Consider the following 19,790-nt stretch of genomic DNA (forward strand, 5'->3'; position numbering starts at 1 on the left):
AAGACGCATGCTAAAATTTGCCTTTTTTATTTATAGGACATCAATCTTGGCGGCAGGGAGGAGGAGGAGGAAGTGGAGGGCTGCGAGGAGAGAGGCCAGCGGCGACGTCGCCGTGGCCCCTTGTCATGAGCCGTTCCAACACACCTGTGCCGTCTCCGCGAACCGCAGTCCCCTCGCACGTGTCCCTGTCCAGACGTTTGGGCTGGGCCAGGTGAGGGATGTCACCCTCAGAGTCCCAGTCCTCAACCACACTACTGAGCTCCAAAACACAGCAGCTTATTAAATATCTGCTTGTCTAAAATATGTGGAAAATAAGCTTTGTGTGACTGTGTGTTGTGCTGAATGACTGAGGGCATTCTGTTAGTAAAATATTGATACTGTATTTGAGATAGAAGACTGAGTTTGGAGTCTGGAGTTTGTGCTGACGCTTCTACCCTCACAACGTCTGGTCTCCCTCAGGAGACTCATACCTCTGTAATCCAGGTGTTCAAGTTCACCTTACTCAGGTTGGAAATATATTTAACCTGCTGATACTGTACTTAGTCAGTGCTGGCAGAGTGTAACTTAATGAACAGTAGGAACTTCACTACATTGACAATGAACAGTAGGAACTTAAGCGTCAATGATGAAGGAGTCAGTCAATTCAGGACTCTAAATATGCTTACACATTGATTTCTTTCAGCATTTTATCAGCATATTACAGTATATCTCCAACACAGCCTAATTACACTGATTTTGGGAAAATACACACTCTTAAAACGAATTTGTTGTTCCTATCTGGACACAGAGATGTGTGAAAAAACAATGCAAGTTGTTTTATTTTCAACACATATTGTGTAACAAATAAAAAAAGGAAACAACACAAATTGTGTTTTCCTATCTGGACACAGAGATGTGTTAAAAACAACTCAAGTTGTGTTGTTTTCAAGGCAAGTTGTGTTATTTTCAACACATATTGTGTGACAAATAAAAAAGGAGACAACACAAACTGTGTTGTCCGTATATGGACACAGAGATGTGTTACAGTAAAAACAACGCAAGTTTTGTTGTTTTCAACACACTCGTTTTATGTGTGCAGTATTAAAAAGCTAATATATAAAAGTAAACACTTTGGCATGCACAGGGACGTTGATGTATGTTGCTAATGTTTCATTGAACAGTAGAATATACTGTATGCAATGTCTTCATGGGCTCACTAAGGAGATTGAGTTTTGGAAGTCCAACAAAAACTCAAATAAGTGTTGCCTATAGGACAATACTGTAAATACCGGTAGTCTCAGTGGGAAGTTAACTCCAAAGATGTGTATTTCATCATCAGCAGATTAAGATAGAACTGAAGAACGATGAAGGTCTTGTGAAAGTGTCCTGCGTGCCTCAGCACTAATAGTGAGCTCAAGTAAAAATCATGTGTTTGCCAACTTGGCATATTTGCACTTTCACACACAAACAGCGCATGGGACATGCCCCTCCATGCATGTACACATACAAACATGCAACAACCACACACCACAACACATAACCAGAGCACACACAGCTCATGCACGCAATCACACACACACACAGACACACACACACACACACACACACACACACAGGCAGGCACTTAGAGGCCAGAACGCGGCAAGTATAGGTAGTAAGAGACGATGGCGCTCTTCCAGCGATTAAATCTCCAGCAATCTGCTTCGATAAGCCATCAGCCTCCCCAGGGAGTCCGGCATCCATTGCCTCTCACACACATGTTTGCTGGCACTCAGTGATTTTTTTTTTTCCTGAAAAGGTAATGAAGCATGTACTGTATATGAAGGTGTATTTCTGTGTGTTCATTTTGCTATCTGCCACGCAATTGCTGTAACTTTCCTAAAATTGAATAGATTGCATACGGTGTATAATATTGAAGTGTGTGAAAGTTCTTCTTTTCCTCTCTCTGAAATGCACTCACTCACCTACACCCCCACCAGTTCACACAAACACAAAGAGATCCTTCCTTTCCCAACGTGTGAACTACTAAATCGCCTTCCTGTTTGGAAGCGTTCTAATAGTTATAACAGCTGCACTACTACGTCTGACTTGGCCAGCAGTATTCTTTCACAGGGAAATTACATAGGATAACTATAAGAAAAATAACTCCTGAGGTCACTTGGGTTTTTGGCAGTATCGTTGCAGAAAACAACAGAAAAAAAGTGTGTTGATCATTGATCACCATCTGAGCATTGTGCCTTTTACAATGAGGTATTAATAGGAAGGAATCATTTCAACTACCTGCCAACTCAGTAAAGTACTTGACTCCCAAGGATTGTGATTTGGTGAAGTTTAATCTCAGCTGCAGAATACAAACTGCTGAATGTGCATTTTCCTTGACTTGTTTTATTCTAACAAAACCAAAACAAGCCACTTCTCTCTTGACTGACCGATGACTGCTCTGTCAAACTCACCCAGTGCTGGAGTCAGCATCAACAGCACTCAGTGGCTCAACAATGGGCATTCCCTATGTTGTGAGTGTTAAAGATATGAGCAATTGTAACCCAATAGGCTACCCTTTTTGTGGCATTCAGCAAATATCTCCTCACGTTTTGCTATCCGTCCGTTCTGTGTGCTAACTGAAAATAACTCTTTTTATAACTCAGTTGTCCTGCACAGCCCTGGCTCCATAAACTAAAAACAAACACGGAGTGTGCACCGACACATACAACACTACTGCAGCCAATAAGAAGTAGGTGGTGATATTTTGCACCCACAAACCGATGGAGCACTGAAGGGAGAGGTCTATTGTTTGACTGTTGAATTCAAACATCAAAATCTTTCTCCAGTATCACTAACCAAATCTTTAACGGCACTCGAATATATACATAGATACATACAAACCTTAAAACATTTACCTGAAAAAGAGTTTCTGTAACCTTAATAGCAATAATGCTCTAAGGAGTCTCTTTGCAATTTGTGGTGGTAGCAAAACTCACATCTACATTATTATCATCCCAGATTAAATATTAACAATATTATAACACCAGGTGGGCTTATTATGTAATAAAACATGTAAGTTATTTCACCATCGTACAGAAAACAGGAGCTTTTTTTGTTCAGTATTTAGCTGCAAAACCTCAATTATAATGCATGATTCCCTTAGTGATGAATTCACACTATGGGACCTTTCTCCTTTCTGGTAACCCTATATTGAGTGCTCTGCTACAGCTCACTAACTCTCTCATTCCACTCTCGTAAAGAGAGGGGTTATGGGAGCAGGACCAGTGTGTCTGTGCTGCTCCTGAGAGCGTGTGAGGGGAGGGTGGAGGGGGGTGGTGGTGGTGGGGGAAGGGGGTCGCGAGGGACCGGACTCACGTCACGATGGTGCGGGACTCACCGAACAGCACGAATCAGAGTCTTCACAGCAGGGATCACCTCGTCCATGGTGACATCACAGTAGGGCTTATCCTCAGTGCTCTCCTCTCCTGTTCCCTCCACTGAGAGAGAAGGAGAGATGGAGGAAGAGGGAGAGAGAGAGAGAGAGAGAGAGAGGGAAGGGGAGAGATTAATATGAAAATTGCCTTGAATAGACAGTCAGGAAAACATTTGGATTAGTTATTCATGGAACAGAAATGAAAGTGGCTACGGCACTAATAGCATTATGTACTAATAACACAGAACATCTCTAACTCGGGCATTTCTTGCATATAGACCCTTTCAACAATAAAAACAAAAACAATGCTTGAACGTTCTATTTGGGCCCCAATCTACTTCCTCTGCATTAAGATAACATATGGAATGTTAAAACGGAAGTCTTGTGGGGCCAACTATGATGCTGAGAATGGAACTCTCTTGAAAGGGTCCATAGGTGTTTTGTAGGTGTCTCTGTTTTGTAAGCGTGAGTGCACTTTAAAGAGTGCCATGTCCAGTTGCCATACCATCGACGGGAGGTCTTGGCTTCAGCCGTAGGGATGTGCGGAAGCGGGTGCGGTCATTGAAGCTCCAGCTCTTCTGCACCTTTCCCGGACTGGTTGCCTCGGCGACGTTGTCTTGACACGGCGAACGCTGGTCATTTCCAGGGGGCAAAGGTGAGGCCTTGTTTCTGATGGCCTGGGACGAACGGGAATTGTTCATCCGTATCCGGTCGCGGAACCCCATCTTACTACTGCCACCCGGAAACACACAAGTCAGTGACACATCCCAACAATGAGCAAATCATGCAAGAGAAGTTATGTCACTGTCTCTCAGCAAATGCACAAGCCAATCCATGTCCACAAAATCTATTCCACCAAACCATGCAATCTCATCATGTATAACTGGTCCTCCTCCTGAATGCACAGTCTATGTGTGTGCAACATATCAACAAATATCTTAACCAAGCTTGACAGCACAAATTGGAATGGTTACATAAAATAGACAGACTGACAGTAAGAAGAGTTAATATGTTAAAAAGACAAGTCTGATGCAGGTGGACAGACACAAAAACATCCAAATATTCTCCACAAGATTATCTCCAAGCATGCATCAAGACCCTTATTCTGCACCATTAATTATTTTTCATGGTCAACAAAAAAACATGGCTAAAATCTGACTGACAAAAGCACTCGGTGCTGTGGCCTGGGATGGTGATATGCTCATGGCTGAGTAAACAAGGGGGATCTTATTCTTCATGGCCCACGGTGTCCTGTGATATGCTCGGCATATTCGGCCAACGGTTCGGATAAATATTTTAAGAGCAGAGGAAAGCGCTTGCAGAAATAGCATTTCAGCTTTTGCATTTCGGCTGGAAGCATTCAGGTGGACTGGGGGGGGGGGGGGGGGGGGGTTGAATTAATCCTCTGCATGCCGTCGATATTTGGGGGGGGGGGGGGACGACTTTCTTCAGGAGGCTGTTCAGAGGTCCATGAAAATCCTGGAAAATCCAAGAACTTCCCGTACATACTACGTATTGAAGTGATTTGGAAGGGGGGGAAAAACACAATAACATAGAAAAACCCAGAAACAACATGCAATGCAAGAAACATAGAGTCCAGAAACAACATGCAATGCAAGAGATCATCAATACACTCATTGACGCTCTCTGAACGGCGACTCACCCATGCCACAGGCAAAGAGACTCTTCCTAGCATGCTTCAGGGCAGGAGTGGGTTTTACTAAGCAGTCATCAGTCTTAATAAGTAGACCAACCTATGAGAGATGTGAAGCCTATAAAAGGAACCTGGGTCCACTGAATATCCAGGCCATTTTTGGCCCATCCAGGCTGACATTCAGTCCAAATACACCATGAACATGGTTCAGCGTTTGCCATCCAACCTGAACTCATGGTGTATTTTTGACACAGAGACGCAGGCAAAGTCAACTCCAGAGCTCCCGTTACTGTTCTGAAAACAGGCAATGTTCTCAGCAACCAACAATGTCTTTGCTTCTATTATTAGGCTTTGATTTGGCCATTCATGCATTAAAGCATTCTAAACATTATTGAACCAGAGCAGAACATTGAGTTCCGTTCGCAGAGAGCGGGGCATGTTCCAGATTAAAATGTTAAAACCAAGAATGTCCACAAATTCTACATGTCTAGAATTTGTGTGAGCCTTTTTTTACAGCATACAGTTTTCCTAATAAGGAAATATTGTGTTGCTTTGGACCAATAAGGTTGGGAGATTCCTGGATATTAACCAGGAGCTGCAGTGTGGGGGTGCAGGGTTTGTGGGGGTGGGGTGCAGGTCGGGGAGTGTGCCCTTCTGGTGCAGCATCGCCGTGGATACCTCTGCTTGCGGCCAGCGTGAATCCGGAAGAGACCCCGCTTTTTAGAAACGAGCTGACTGAGGAGACACACAAGGCAGAGGAACAGGTGAAAGGAGGGAGAGAGCGAGGGAGTGGAGGAGAGAGGAGAAGAAAGAGGGAGAGAGCAGAGGAGTGGAGGAGAGAGGAGAGGAAAGAGGGAGAGAGCAGAGGAGTGGAGGAGAGAGGAGAAAAAAGAGAGGGAGAGAGCAGAGGAGTGGAGGACAGAGGAGAAAAAAGAGAGGGAGAGAGCAGAGGAGTGGAGGACAGAGGAGAAAAAAGAGAGGGAGAGAGCAGAGGAGTGGAGGACAGAGGAGAAAAAAGAGAGGGCGAGAGCAGAGGAGTGGAGGACAGAGGAGAGGGGGTGAGGGGTCTGGGGAACGTGGGTTCGGCCTGATGGGAGTTCAAGACTCCAATCCAAAGTGTTTGAGTTCTACTCTTGATCTTAACAACTGATCGAGGACAGATGCCATTTTACTCCTTGAGTAGCAATGTAACAGTTAGCAAGAATAGCCGTGGTAACTGAGTCCTGATCAGTTGTTAGGAAGAGGAGATTAAAACAGATACAGTACAGAGTGAAGAGACGGGAAATGCAGAGGTGCGGAAACAGGGAAGGTGTGTCTTGTAAGAGGCAAGCAGGTGGACAGTGAGCATGCTCAGACCCCACTGCGCATGAATCCATGAGACATGTGTCTGTGATCAGATGAATCCATGAGACATGTGTCTGTGATCAGATGATTCTCCTCCTGAGTTAGGATGTCACATGCCCACAAGTAGTCTATCACCCTATTCAATACCAACATCAGCGCATACTATAGATCTGGGCTTCTGTCTTGTGAGTAAAAACGACGTGCAAGGGAACACCATGTCAGGGGAATTTGAACGAAAACACACGTCAACCATGAACGCCAGCAACCTGCCACAGAGCACCAACACACCTGCACGTGACTTCAGTCTTCCTGAATGTGGGAAGATGTTATGGATGGATGGATGGTTGGAGATATAGATGGAGACATACAAGTTGGGAGAAATGGAGAGACAAAGAGAGATGGAAGAGAAGGCATGGGATAAGTGATGCATGAAGGTGACAAGACAAACAGAAATGGTTGACAAGCAGAAACAGACAGAAAGGCCCACACACAGAGACACTTTTCTCCCGTTCAATATTTTAATCTCTATTTTGCTTTCTCTCTCTCACTCTCACTCTCACTCTCACTCTCTCTCTCTCTCTCTCTCTCTCTCTCTCTCTCTCTCACACAAACACACACACTCACACACACACACACACACACACAAACATGAGTGAACACAATCACATTCACAATCACCCACACATAGATATTAAGAGCAGTGTTAGTCAAAAAGGGTTATATAATGAGCCACTGCACACAAACACACACCCAGAAGCCAAGTCTGCTGTGCCACTGGAGAATAGGTTCCCTAACTGTTTTTTTCACACACAATTGATGAGGGTTTATTCCTGTAGCCAGTTCCTCCATGTAAACATAATGTGATGGATGTAAAAACAATATTGCCATGTTTATAAATCTGCCGCAAACACAAACAGCTGATCAGGCAACTCAGGGGCTACTCCTCATTAAGACAAAATCCTCAAGACCCCCATGTGTGTGTGTGTGTGTGTGTGTGTGTGTGTGTGTGTGTGTGTGTGTGTGTGTGTGTGTGTGTGTGTGTATGTGTGTGTATGTGTCTATTTGTGTATATGTCTATGCAAGTATACAATGTTTGAGCATAATATAATTAATTTAGTTTGTCTTTGTCTGTTTGTACAGGTTGTATATAGTGCTAACTTATGGGGCCCTATCATGACATTCTAAAATGCATCGTCACTCGTCAAAAGTCTATTCAAATTTAGTAGGATGTCCAGTTCACATTGGGAGGGGTTTCGTTATCAAAAGTGGAGCGCATGGCGCAACAAGGTGTTCCTAGGTTTTTTAATCAGTCATATGGGTGTGTTTGGGGCGTAACATCATTTTAAACCAATGAGAATGACATCTGGCATTCCCTTTAACGGCGCAAAGCGCGATATCTCAAATAAATGCATCGGTATTTTGGCATTCAACGGCGCATTTGAAGGAGGCTGCTTGCGAGACCGTATGGAATAGTCATTCTTAAACCATGATTTTCTAAAACCTAGCATAGCCTTCACGCATTTGCACTCGTCTATTATTTGAACTCGTTGGCAAAGTGAAACTAACTTCACCAAGGAGTTAGTTGACGGCAAGACAGTGATATGCAGTTACTTTCACTATCGACTGACAATGGGTTACCACCGAAAACATAGGCTGGAAAAAGCAACACTTACCCTAATGTTGCTCAAATGACTGAATAAAACAACATTTATCCTGCAGAGGAGTTGCTTATATCTCGTGACAGTGCGTCTTCAGCTGTGCTCCATACGTGTCTCTCGCCTCTCCCCTAATCACTTTTAACCGTCATTACCAATTTGCAAATGATGGTGAATAACTACTCATCATGAGATGTACAGTATTTCTTAATATCTTTATTCTAATTATGTTTCCCATTGTAATCGTGCAATTTGTAATGCTTTGCATGGACGCGCGCTGGTGTGCGATCATGAATGATAGAAGGATGGTGCGTGCACCTGCCAATATGACTGTTGACATGCGCTCTTAAAATAGCATATGAACAACTCGCCATTGACTTCTGACCAGGTTTAGGTGGTGTACGATAGCGATTTTTAGACAACGCGCTAGGCCCCTCCCTAGGTTGTTAATTGCCACACCCCTGGGCGCAATCTTTAAAAAATAAACGTGCAAAATTCAACTTTGCGCGGGTGAAAAACTAACTTTACGCCATGGGCTGGTGTCCAAAATACAGCCCATGGTGTTTGTGTTTGTGTGACTATGTGTGAGAGTGAGTGTGTTACTACGACACTAATGTGTGTGTGTATGTGTGTTCTTGATTGTGTGTGTGTGTGTGTGTGTGTGTCTGTGTCTGTGTGTGTGTGTCCGTTGTTGTACAGATGAATGTGTGTGTGTTTGTGACTATGTGTGAGCGTGAGTGTACGTATTGTGTGAGTGTGCGTGACTACAACACTAGTGTGTGTGTGTGTGTGTGTGTCCGTGGTTGTACAGATAAATGGGTGTGTGTGTGTTTGTGTCCGTGTCTGTAGAGATGAATGTGTGTGCATCTGTGTGTGTTTGTGTGTGAGTGTGTGTGTGTGGTTGTACAGATGAATGTGTGTGTGTGTATGTGTGTGTGTTTGTGTGTGTGTGTGTGTGTGTTGGTGTCAGGGGCTCCTGTACAGGAGAGCTGGAGTGCGGTAGCAGCAGTGGGGTGCGTACCTGTCCCCCGACAGATAGGGGGAGCTGTAGGGCCGGAGGCCGGACAGCAGTGTGTTGTACGAGGCGGGCAGAACCTTCTTGGTGCTACGCTGCTGCCTCTGAAGGTGACTGAACAGGAGCGTCAGCTCCCTGAGCCACAAACAAACAATAACAAACAACCCACACAAACAAAATAAAGGCAAAAGATAAATAATGACAAATCAAGAAAAAATTAGGTCAAAACAAGTACAACAGTGTGATTTTGAAAAGTTGGGGATGTATCTCAGTATTTTGAGGTTTTGAGTCAAGTAATTTAATTTGTCTCACATTGTCTCATATTGGTCAAATGTCAGCAGTTGACCAATTACCACTGATCAGAAGTGTCCTGTTTGAAGTATTTTATCAGTTCTGCTTTTTTGACAGTATACATCCCCACCTTTACAAAATAAATCATAATTAGTCAAATGAAAGGTTCAAACTTTGCAAAATAGAAGAACATTGATTAAACTAAAAAATCAAATAGGCTGAATAATTACATGTTCATAAACTGAGGTGTGTGTGTGTGTGTGTGTGTGTGTGTGTGTGTCCATGAGTGTACTTTTGTGTGTGTCCATGAATGTGTGCATCTGGACTGTGTGAAAAAATATATAAAAGCCTCCTAAAATCCAAAAATTCTGAAGTAATAGGTTAGATATACTGTACAACACACCACGATGCAAAGTGTTAACACTTTCTATTGACGATATGTCAGGAAAACATCGGCATTTGCTTAGATCACGATTCTCAGTCCTAATCAGTCACTTCTAACAACATACTTCTAGTATCTTTCTCCCCTCAGTAGACATGAATGGATGGGGGAAGCAATGACTGGGGCAGGGGGCACATGGCAGAAGGGATCAGTCCAGCGATGGAGCTCACCAGCTGGGCTACGTACCTGAATGAGGGCAGCATGCTGTCATAGAAGTACCAGGTGGCTGTGAGGTAAGAACGCTGGGCATCTGTGGAGTAGAGACGCCATGCAGCCTGGAAGGAGGAGGGAAAGTGGCACACACACACACATACACATAAACACACACTTACGTACATACACAACTGCAATCAAACCTACTTGTTAGGGAAGAAAATATTTTATTGTGTCTTTGATGCCTTGTGCTAAAATAGGAACTCATAAAGGCTCTACAGAAGAGCGTATTAGGCTATTGATTGAATTGACATTGTTGTTTATTATTGCTATTCTCCTCATTGTAGTCTGACCAACATTTTAATTGGTTCCCTGTTAAATAATTTAAGTATTATATTGTTTTGTATTTTGTATATTGCTTATCCATAACACAAAAGCGTATCCATAACCATAACCATCAATAGGGTTCTGGACCCTGCCTAAACATACTGCATTAGTATATTGAAGAGGTTCATTAGGCTTACTGTATTACTATTTCTTACTGTTTCTCTGTACAAGCCAATAAGGTAAGGTAAGGTACACAATTTTACCTTATTGGCTTGTACAGAGAAACAGTAAGAAATACTGCATTAGTATTTTGCATCAGAGTTACCTGTATGAGGTTAGCTGCAGGTGTGCGTCTCTTCTCAAAGTGCTTCTGTCTGTGCTGTTCCTGCACCTTCAGGGCAAACCCTGACCCCAGGATCCCCTACGGTGAACCACCAAAGCACAATGAGCTGAACTGTGATTGGTGATGAGGGGAAACTGACAGAGACGAAGGCCAATGGGAAGCAGACTTACAGCAGGCAGAGCGAAGAAGGACACTCCGAGGAGAGCGAAACCAGCGGCGAGCAGGCGTCCCTGCCATGTGCGAGGGGTCTTATCACCGTACCCGATGGTGGTGAGTGTGATCTGTAGGAGCACAACAGATAACAGCACAACATTTAAAGCTGCAGTTGGCAAGATGTTTTTGATCATATTCACTGAAACCGACACTATGCTCCGACAGAACAACATAAATAAGCCGGTTTTAGAAAAAAAATCTGCACTTCTACCTCCACCTAGAGCCTATTATTTGTTTTGCAAAAATCCACAGCTCCCGGTTCTTCTGGTCCAATCAGAGCAGGGCTGTGTGAGATCTGACTATCAATCACAGTCTGGTGCAGTCTGGTGCGCACTGACGAGCACAAACTCGATGAGAGGGTGCTCAGTGGTAGTGGAGGGGCATGAGAGTTGTAAACATTCAATATTTTTACAGACTTGCCAACTGCAGCTTTAATTTAACTGAAAACAGATGACATGTTTGTAAAATAAGGCATTCATTCTACTGAGTTACACTAAGTTTAGGTTTTTACTAAATGTGGCATGACCTTGTTTCATCATTAATATAAAATGTCACATTTAGGTTTTGTGTCACACAACAGAATGAATTCAGTGCTATAAAGAAGGTTAAAAGTTCATATCTACAGCACAGAAAATGTTGAGAACCACAACACGTGTTGAAAAACACAGTGCGTTTTTTGCAACACGGAGGACTTTCCAAGTTCCTTGTGGGGGCATGCTGTGGGTCTTCGTCATGTCTCATTTAATGTGATGCTAACCAGCGGTTTTATGGGGTGAAGCCTTGGGGAAAATTTTTCTGCTACTGCTACTGACCGTTCCCCACCAGAGGGAGTCTGCATAGGTGGAGAAATCACTGTTGATGTCCTTCTCTGCCAAGTAGACCAGGAAGGAGGCAAAGATCAGCACCAGGAAACCGATGTACCAGGCAGTGATCAGCTCCTGAGGAGAGAGAGCACGAGAGAGAGGGGGAGACAGAGAGAGATAGATAGAGAGAGAGACAGAGAGAGATAGAGAGAGAGAGAGCAAATGAGCGAGAGGGAGACAGAGAGAGATAGAGAGAGAGAGAGAGAGAGAGAGCACAAGAGAGAGAGGGAGACAGAGAGAGAGGGGGAGACACAGAGAGAGAGAGAGAGAAAGAGAGAGAGATGGAAAGACAGACAGGAAGAGAGCGAGGTAGAGGGATATAGTGGATCAGGCTCTGGTCCACAGATGAGGGTTTGGCAGTGATGAGGCTGTACAGTATATAATTAAACTGGACAGTGGTGACCCTGTGGTGTCCCCCTTCTCAGTGGCGTTCTGATGAGTGTCATGAGTCATGATGACACACATTTGTATGAGTGCACCTCAGAGACTCGGACAAGATGAAGGACACACAGACTCCACTCACTACTGGAATCGCTAAGAGAGACAGATTAGGCTGGAACACAACTGAGTAAAATCTACTCAATCACTCCAGTGGAGAGAACCATGCAAGTATGCATGTGACTATGTGACGTGTGCGTGTGTGTGTGTGTGTGTGTGTGTGTGTGTGTGCTGTATATCAACTGCTGTGTGTTTGTGTGGTGTGCGTGTGTGTGTGTGTATGTGTGTGTATGTGTGTGTGTGTGTGTGTGTGTGTGTGTGTGTGTGTGTGTGTGTGTGCGAGGATGTGTGTGTGTGTGTGTGTGTGTGTGTGTGTGCGAGGATGTGTGTGTGCACCTTGCTGTGTGCGTAGACGACAGAGCCCAGTAGTTTCCAGGTGCCTCCCCGGCGGTCCATGCGCACCATGCGGAGGATCTGCAGGAAGCGCATGCTCCTCAGCGCCGACGTGGCGAAGATGTTGCCCTGCGTGCCCGCCGCAATCACCGCCACCGACGCCACAAACACGATGAAGTCTGAGCAGACAGCACGCATTATGTACTACATACACAACACACAAAGTACTACACACACAACACACAAAGTACATACTACACACGCACAGCACACATTACATACAGTTCCATACTAGCAGGGTACTATTCGCACTAAACACATTCCCACATGAGCCTTAATATGCTCTTACAGATAAAGGTTATATTAGAAAGAGGCACACATATACATATACATAAGTTTATAATACACTCATTACTATAGCTAAGAAACACATTATACATTGTGAATTCCACACTGAGCACATTTCTACATACAGACAGAGCATTTACTAAGTACAAAAAAGGTGCTGTTACAGGGTGAGTGAGTAGGGCAGAGAGAGACAGAGGCTGAGAGAGAGACAGAGAGAGTGGAAATAAGTCAGATGGCCCAAATAAACATCATCACAACAAGCCTAAACAGTGGAGGAGGAAATGGGGAAATTATGGGCTGCCTCCAGACTTACAGTCACACCTCACACCTACACTCCGTCTCATTTTAGTTCTTGAAAACACACACACACGCACGCACGCACACACACACACACACACACACACACACACACACACACACACAGACAGACACTTACCTATGACACAGAAGGGCTTCCTGGCAAACCTTAGCCTGCCCTGCCACCCTCGATAGCGACAGCAGCATCCCGCCGCCCACACCCTGACGAAGTACTCCAGCCCAAACACCACGATCATCACAAACTCCTGCAGGGTCACACACGCACACACGCAGGGTTAGGGCTTGCATTACCATCTCAGCGCCATGGCCATGTTTAGCTACACATGGGGGGACAAGGGTGTGTGGAGCTAGTATGGGGAAGACACTTTGATTCCACAGGCTAAACACAGAAACATTCTATCTGAGAATGTATGGGACTTCAAATAATTCTCAAATTATTTCATTTATGGCACTTTTTTTAGAGATAAGCTTAAGAATCAAATAAGAGAGACCAAATTTCATCTTCCACAAGAGCTAAAACCAAAAGATCCTCTAACACACCATAAAAATCCCAGTACAACAACACAGTCACAACATAAGCTTAACAGACTTGAAGAGACAGAGAACAAAAATAACAGGATGTATGGGACTTGTGAGAAACAACGCTGTACTGAAGATGATGCATTACAAGAGCATTGTTCCATTTGTAGTAACCGATGTCTAATGTCTGCAAAAACGTACAGTCACCTTTGAAACTTGCTTACTCAGACCCTCTTATATGAACTCCCCCTCGGATGTGGTCTCCACAATGCATCCAATGGCTAACCAGTGTCTGTAACGGGAGTTACAGAGTAATTCAAATTGCTCTCAGTGTGCTGATGTTTATGACTACTTTTACTTGACCCAGATCAGATAAGGCTGGTATGTCAGTGCACTGGGACCCACTGGTGTAGGTGCACAGAGAACTCATCTCTCTCTGGTGTTCAGGCCATTTGCAGTAGTGGCATCCATACTGTGGAGCAGTCTCCCACAGGATATTAGAAATGCCTGGATGTCTGGAGTTTTAAATCACAGTTAAAAACATACTTTTATTGCCATGCTTTTACACCAAAATAGACCCACCCCCACCCCCCATTATTCTATTCTGCTGTGTCATTGTAATTATTTGTGTGTAAAGCATTTTGTGCTATACTTCATAAGTACGCTATAAATAAATGTATTATTATTATCATTATTAGAATTATTGAGCTTGCAGGTGGGATTCATACACTCAGGTTTTTGTCATAAGGGGCCAGTGTTACCAATTCCCAGGACCAAAAGATATTTACAAAGATCTGAAGAAAACTCAGATCTTCAAGGAAACCATTTCCGCAAAATAATACTACAATTATCAAATTACTTACCCGTAAATTCCCAAGTATTAGCCACGGTTTATACACCGGGGCAGTTAATATGGTACAGGGCTCTACAGTGCGCCCATTTCACTCGCACATGCGAGTAAAAATGATGGCGTGCGAGTGCAAAAAAATATTTAGGCGCACTGGTGCGAATGACTTCTAACCATGTCAGTGTTTATCTACAAAATACACCGCAACATCGAGAAACATTACTGATGCAAACCATAGAATCACGTAGCGAATGCAGCATAAAAACTACACCTCCCATCAACGTTAGCAGTTTCGCGTTGTGACTCGCTAGTAGTCGCTTCTATCAAATCCAAGAGCGTGCAGAAAAAGCGGAAAGTTAGACTAGCCAGCCAAGATGCAAAGATTGAAGAAATTAGTTGTTCTATCCACCGAAGTCATCGGATATAGGAGGAACAGGATGAGATTCTGAGAATGCAGTGAGAGAAGGAAAGGTAACCTAACATGCCTTTTAGCCCAGTTGACGTATTGGCTGCAATATGCAAAATATAGCTGTAGCGAACAGGCACAAAAGTAGCCTCCCATAATACTCCTATTTTATTCAAAGGTAGAACGCTACTGACAACTCCAGGCTTCCACGCATGCTTGTTTGTTTACACCGAATACAAGCTGAAGTGCAAAACGAAAGTAGGTCTAACGTTTGCCTACTGCCCCCATCAATGCAGATATTTCAAATAAAAAATAAAAGTATTATATATATCCTTGATTAGCCTATGTTGGGTTTTGTGGAAGAGAAAATTGACTGTTTTAGTAGTAGTATTAGGCAGTATGCAGTCAGATAGGTCACCATGGGCATATTTGGATTAGCTACAGATGGATTCACAAATAAATAAATTAGCCTACATTTGGCAGGATACTTGATATACAGGCTAAATGCAAATATGGCAATGTATTATATTATTTTACATTAACAAAATGTAGGAAAATGGAACAGACTGAAAATAAAATAGCCACTGATCTTTAAAATCCTGTGTCCTGTAGCCTAAATGTTGTCAGTCATTCATAATATTCGCAATTGGTGCACTGGCATGTGTAACTGTTAGCTGCAGTGTAATGTTAGATTATGTGTAAGTTAAGTACAGAACTGACTGTGCGCCCAAATTTTTGTCTGTGCTCCTAAATTTTTTAACTTGGGCGCACAAGTGCTCCTGGAAAAAAATGTTAGTGTAGAGCCCTGTGGTATTAATATGTTTTTTTTTTAACTAAAAATAATAGCACACTGCATGACATAAAATATCTACTTTTATAAGTGGATATTCACAGTTCACAAGTTTCTGCGAATGAAAAAAAGTGTACTTTCTAAAAACAAACATAAATCTGTCTGCTGAGGCTAATAGGATCCAGATTGTTGAAGAGAGCATCCAAAAGGCACTTATGTCTTGGCCATGGCCGTGACATGTGACGTTTTTATCCCCAAAGGCCACTAGTAGGCCAGAGTGTAATAAAAAAAAACATACAACAGGAATGCACCCTTCATTATAAATCCAGCTCGATAAATAAATCAGAGGGCTTAACGTGTCTAAAAGGGTTTCTGGGGGGAAAAAAAATTGTGAAATAATAGAGCCACTTAAGATAAACATCACACGTCACAATGAGCTAGTCCATTACTTAAGGAACAGTTGGTTCAACTCTGTGCAGTTAAGCACCTTTGAGTCCACTCATCAACTGCCTTTGAGGAAGTGGAAATGGCTTCTCAGCATAGGTTCAGTTACAAATCAATTACTGTTAGGTTAAAAAATGATGATGGTGTAAGACAGGTAATGCTGCAGTGCACTCCCCATCCCGTGAACCTGGTGTTTACCTGTGGTGCTAAGCCTCTGGGGCTGAGAAAGGATTTGAGTAAAACACACTAATGTGTCTGGGGGAAGAATTAGCCAGAGTCGTCACACCACATGGTCAATAACGAAGATCCTCCATGACCACAGGACGATGGAGAGGGAGCGTGAGTGTGACAGGGAGAGAGAGAGACGAGGAGGAGGCCCATGCATAAGCCCTCACATACACACACACACACACACACACACACACACACACACACATACTGTACAGAAACAAATATCAGAAATTCACAGATAAACAGATAAACACATACACACACACACATACACTCTCTGAGAGAGCTAGAGAGCTAAAAACACTGAGGCACCACTGAAGCTGCAGCTAAATGCTAAACGAAAGTCCAGCTCATGGGCCCAGCCGTAATGATGTCCACATAATATACGAGACAATATGAGAGATATATGAGACTTTACTGGGCTACAGACTCCTAATATCTATCTGACAGGTATGGAGCCTCATGGAGGTAATAAATGCCTGCTGACTGTATATAGTGTACCAGCAGCGTCCTTTAGTCAAACAGAAATGGACCGGTTCCTTTAAAGATGTTTGACTCTTCGTAGTGTGTAAGTCAGCACACTCCAGCTTGCTCCTAGCAGCTCCTACACGTGACTTGCCCAGCGAAACACGGCCACAAGTGTAAATACAGGGGAAGGCAGGTAGTGAGTGCAAACAAATCTCAAGTGTTCGTATGACTTTTGTAATTGCGTGTTTATATAGTTGTGCATAAGTATTATCAGTAGGCAGAACAGAGTGGAGTGGAGATGTGTGAGAGGAGGGTATGGAGGGAGGGAGGGCAGCTGGTTGGGTTGAGACACAGTGGTGCCCTTACCAGGATGAAGAGGCCCTCGTTGGCAAATTTCTGATGGTCAGGGATGGTGGAGAACACAGACAGCACCAGACAGCTGAAGACCAGCAGGAAACTGAAACGCAAACACAGACATGCGCACACACACACAGACACAGACACACACACACAGACAGACAAAAAATACAGGTCAGTTACACTAATAAACACAAAACATTAGTGGGATTTTGCAGTCCCAGCAATACTCATTAATACTGCACACATCAGACTGGAGACACTTCCACATGAGGGTAATACAGTCTAGACTAGAGGAGGGGGGGAATCTAATATTTTTTCCACAAAAAAAAAAGCAAAAATAAAATACAATCTTTTGTAATTTCCCTGGAACTCTTCACTTGATACTGGCATCAAGAGAGTGTCTTTGTAATAGAACAAAACCGAACAAAGACAGGGACAGAGCACACTGCAAGAGCACACACACACACAGACACACACAGACACACACAAACACACACAAACACACACACTTTGTAACCGCCACAGGGGACCCTCACAAAGTTCACCGTGCCGTCTGAGATGACAACAAAGCCATAATAATGACTCTTTCCACTGGTGGAACACTGATAATGCCACCACCATGGCTGCAGCGTTCCACTGGCGGAGCGCTTAAAGGACAGTCGTAATCTGCTCTGGCGTCCGCATCAGTTGCAGCTAATGGGAGATTCTCGTGGCTCCCGTCCCTGAGAATGCACAGCATGCCGTTTTGGAAAATCGAGGGGATGAGATCGGATACTAGGCCAGTCTCTGGGAACGGCATAGATCCTTTGGAGGGAATCCGAGCCTGAGATGTCAGGGAGACTCAGAGAGGCGGGGAAGGCCCTCGCCAGGTGTGTCCAGCTGAGTGAGGCTTGTGTGGGACAAAAACTCGAGCCTTGAGCCTCGAACTCGAGCCTTGAGCTCCAGCTTGCCTGAGCTCCCTTCCCCTTTCTCCATTTGCGAGCATGTTTGGTTGGAGTCTAGCCTGACAACAGCAGCTGTTGCTGAGGACAGTATCAGCTATCCCCCCTACCCCTTCAAAATCTGAGATTAAAACTCCAAACAGTCCAGCCCGACAGTGTAAGCAATTTTAGCGTAGTGTATAAGCTGATTTGAGTATACACATCTTTACCAATCATGTTTCAACTACACATACACACACTCTACTCACACACACAGACATAAATGGTGGGGCAGCCGTGGCCTACTGGTTAGCGCTTCGGACTTGTAACCAGAGGGTTGCCGGTTCGGACCCCGACCAGTAGGCACGGCTGAAGTGCCCTTGAGCAAGGCACCTAACCCCTCACTGCTCCCTGAGCGCTGCAGTTGATGCAGGCAGCTCACTGCGCCGGGATTAGTGTGTGCTTCACCTCACTGTGTGTTCACTGTGCGCTGAGTGTTTCACTAATTCACAGTTTGGGATAAATGCAGAGACCAAATTTCCCTCATGGGATCAAAAGAGTATATATACTTATACTTAAATGCACAAACACACATACTCCTACAGAGATATTTTTAACAGTACTTTTGTGGGTTTGAAAAAACAAACTAAAGTGATTTAGCTGTAAACCTCTTCACCACTCCAGACCGAGTGAGCAGAAACGGAAGGCTGCAGAGATGGAGGCTGAGATAGAGAGGTGGAAGTATTACATTTTGAAATGAGAGAAGTCCAGCGGAGGTTCGAGTTATAACACAGCCAGCCAGACATGAGAAGCTGACAGTTCAAAACGTTTGACAGGAAACTAGATCATCGAAACGTCAATGAAGGAAGGTGTCTGCTTGATAACCCCAGAAAAACGCTCACAAAGATTACTTTTAGTGACGCTATTTTTTGCGCACAAAGGTTGATGATTTTGTTTTGGTTGCTTTGGTTATTTGGCTTGGCATTCAGGCTACTGGCAGCGAATGTAGGACAGTTACAGATACTAGGTACGACATACGGTGCTTTTGCGACCGCAGCCAGCCAACTGTACTATGTCATTGTATTCTGCATTGGTAATGCATGGTTTCAGGATTCATTTGAGTTATTGTTTGGTTTGGTCATTGACATTTTGGATATGTCCGAGCATAGAAACACATATTCAGAATAGGCTTTCATGTAACCAAATGGTCGTGTGCTACTCTTTACTTCAGTGCATGTTCAGCAGTCAACAGTGACACAGTCTGATCAACTCTCATCCTTCACCCTTCATGTAATCACTACATTCTGTTCATCACAGATCTCTGCAGTCGTTTCCCAAGGGTCGTGGCTGACGGAAAGCACAGCACGGATTCAGTAAGCTCAAGTGAGTTGCTGAGTTGAGCATGGCACCTTCCCCATGTTAAGCCCTCTGGTTCTTTTATAGTTCTATATACAAAGTTTATATTTAACTTCTCTATCAATGTCACCAGGTTGTGCCCCTCTCTCCCCACCACAAAATCTCCACTGGTCTACAAAAGGGACATCTACTGTATGTATTAATTACAGTCATCAAACACAGCGAAGGGGCTGTGGGAAGCATGTGTGCTCCAAGGGT

At 43.9% G+C, this 19,790-nt stretch overlaps 1 protein-coding gene across 3 annotated transcripts in view; it reads right to left on the bottom strand.

Moving 5' to 3' along the window:
• The window catches only part of LOC121695497 (potassium voltage-gated channel subfamily KQT member 4), a 71,782-nt gene that overhangs the window by 15,304 nt on the left and 36,688 nt on the right, over nucleotides 1-19,790 (bottom strand). For all 3 annotated transcript variants that reach the window (XM_042076386.1, XM_042076388.1, XM_042076387.1), the window contains 10 exons: nucleotides 17,263-17,353; nucleotides 13,310-13,436; nucleotides 12,529-12,704; nucleotides 11,644-11,769; nucleotides 10,789-10,899; nucleotides 10,601-10,696; nucleotides 9,982-10,070; nucleotides 9,069-9,197; nucleotides 3,900-4,126; nucleotides 3,359-3,458 (listed from right to left, as the gene is read on the bottom strand). In XM_042076386.1, the coding sequence (XP_041932320.1) occupies nucleotides 3,359-3,458; nucleotides 3,900-4,126; nucleotides 9,069-9,197; nucleotides 9,982-10,070; nucleotides 10,601-10,696; nucleotides 10,789-10,899; nucleotides 11,644-11,769; nucleotides 12,529-12,704; nucleotides 13,310-13,436; nucleotides 17,263-17,353 (1,272 nt within the window). The remainder of the gene's footprint in view (nucleotides 1-3,358; nucleotides 3,459-3,899; nucleotides 4,127-9,068; nucleotides 9,198-9,981; nucleotides 10,071-10,600; nucleotides 10,697-10,788; nucleotides 10,900-11,643; nucleotides 11,770-12,528; nucleotides 12,705-13,309; nucleotides 13,437-17,262; nucleotides 17,354-19,790) is intronic.

This window comes from Alosa sapidissima, chromosome 21 (genome assembly GCF_018492685.1).
Source record: "Alosa sapidissima isolate fAloSap1 chromosome 21, fAloSap1.pri, whole genome shotgun sequence".
In the NCBI taxonomy this organism is placed as follows: domain Eukaryota; kingdom Metazoa; phylum Chordata; class Actinopteri; order Clupeiformes; family Clupeidae; genus Alosa; species Alosa sapidissima.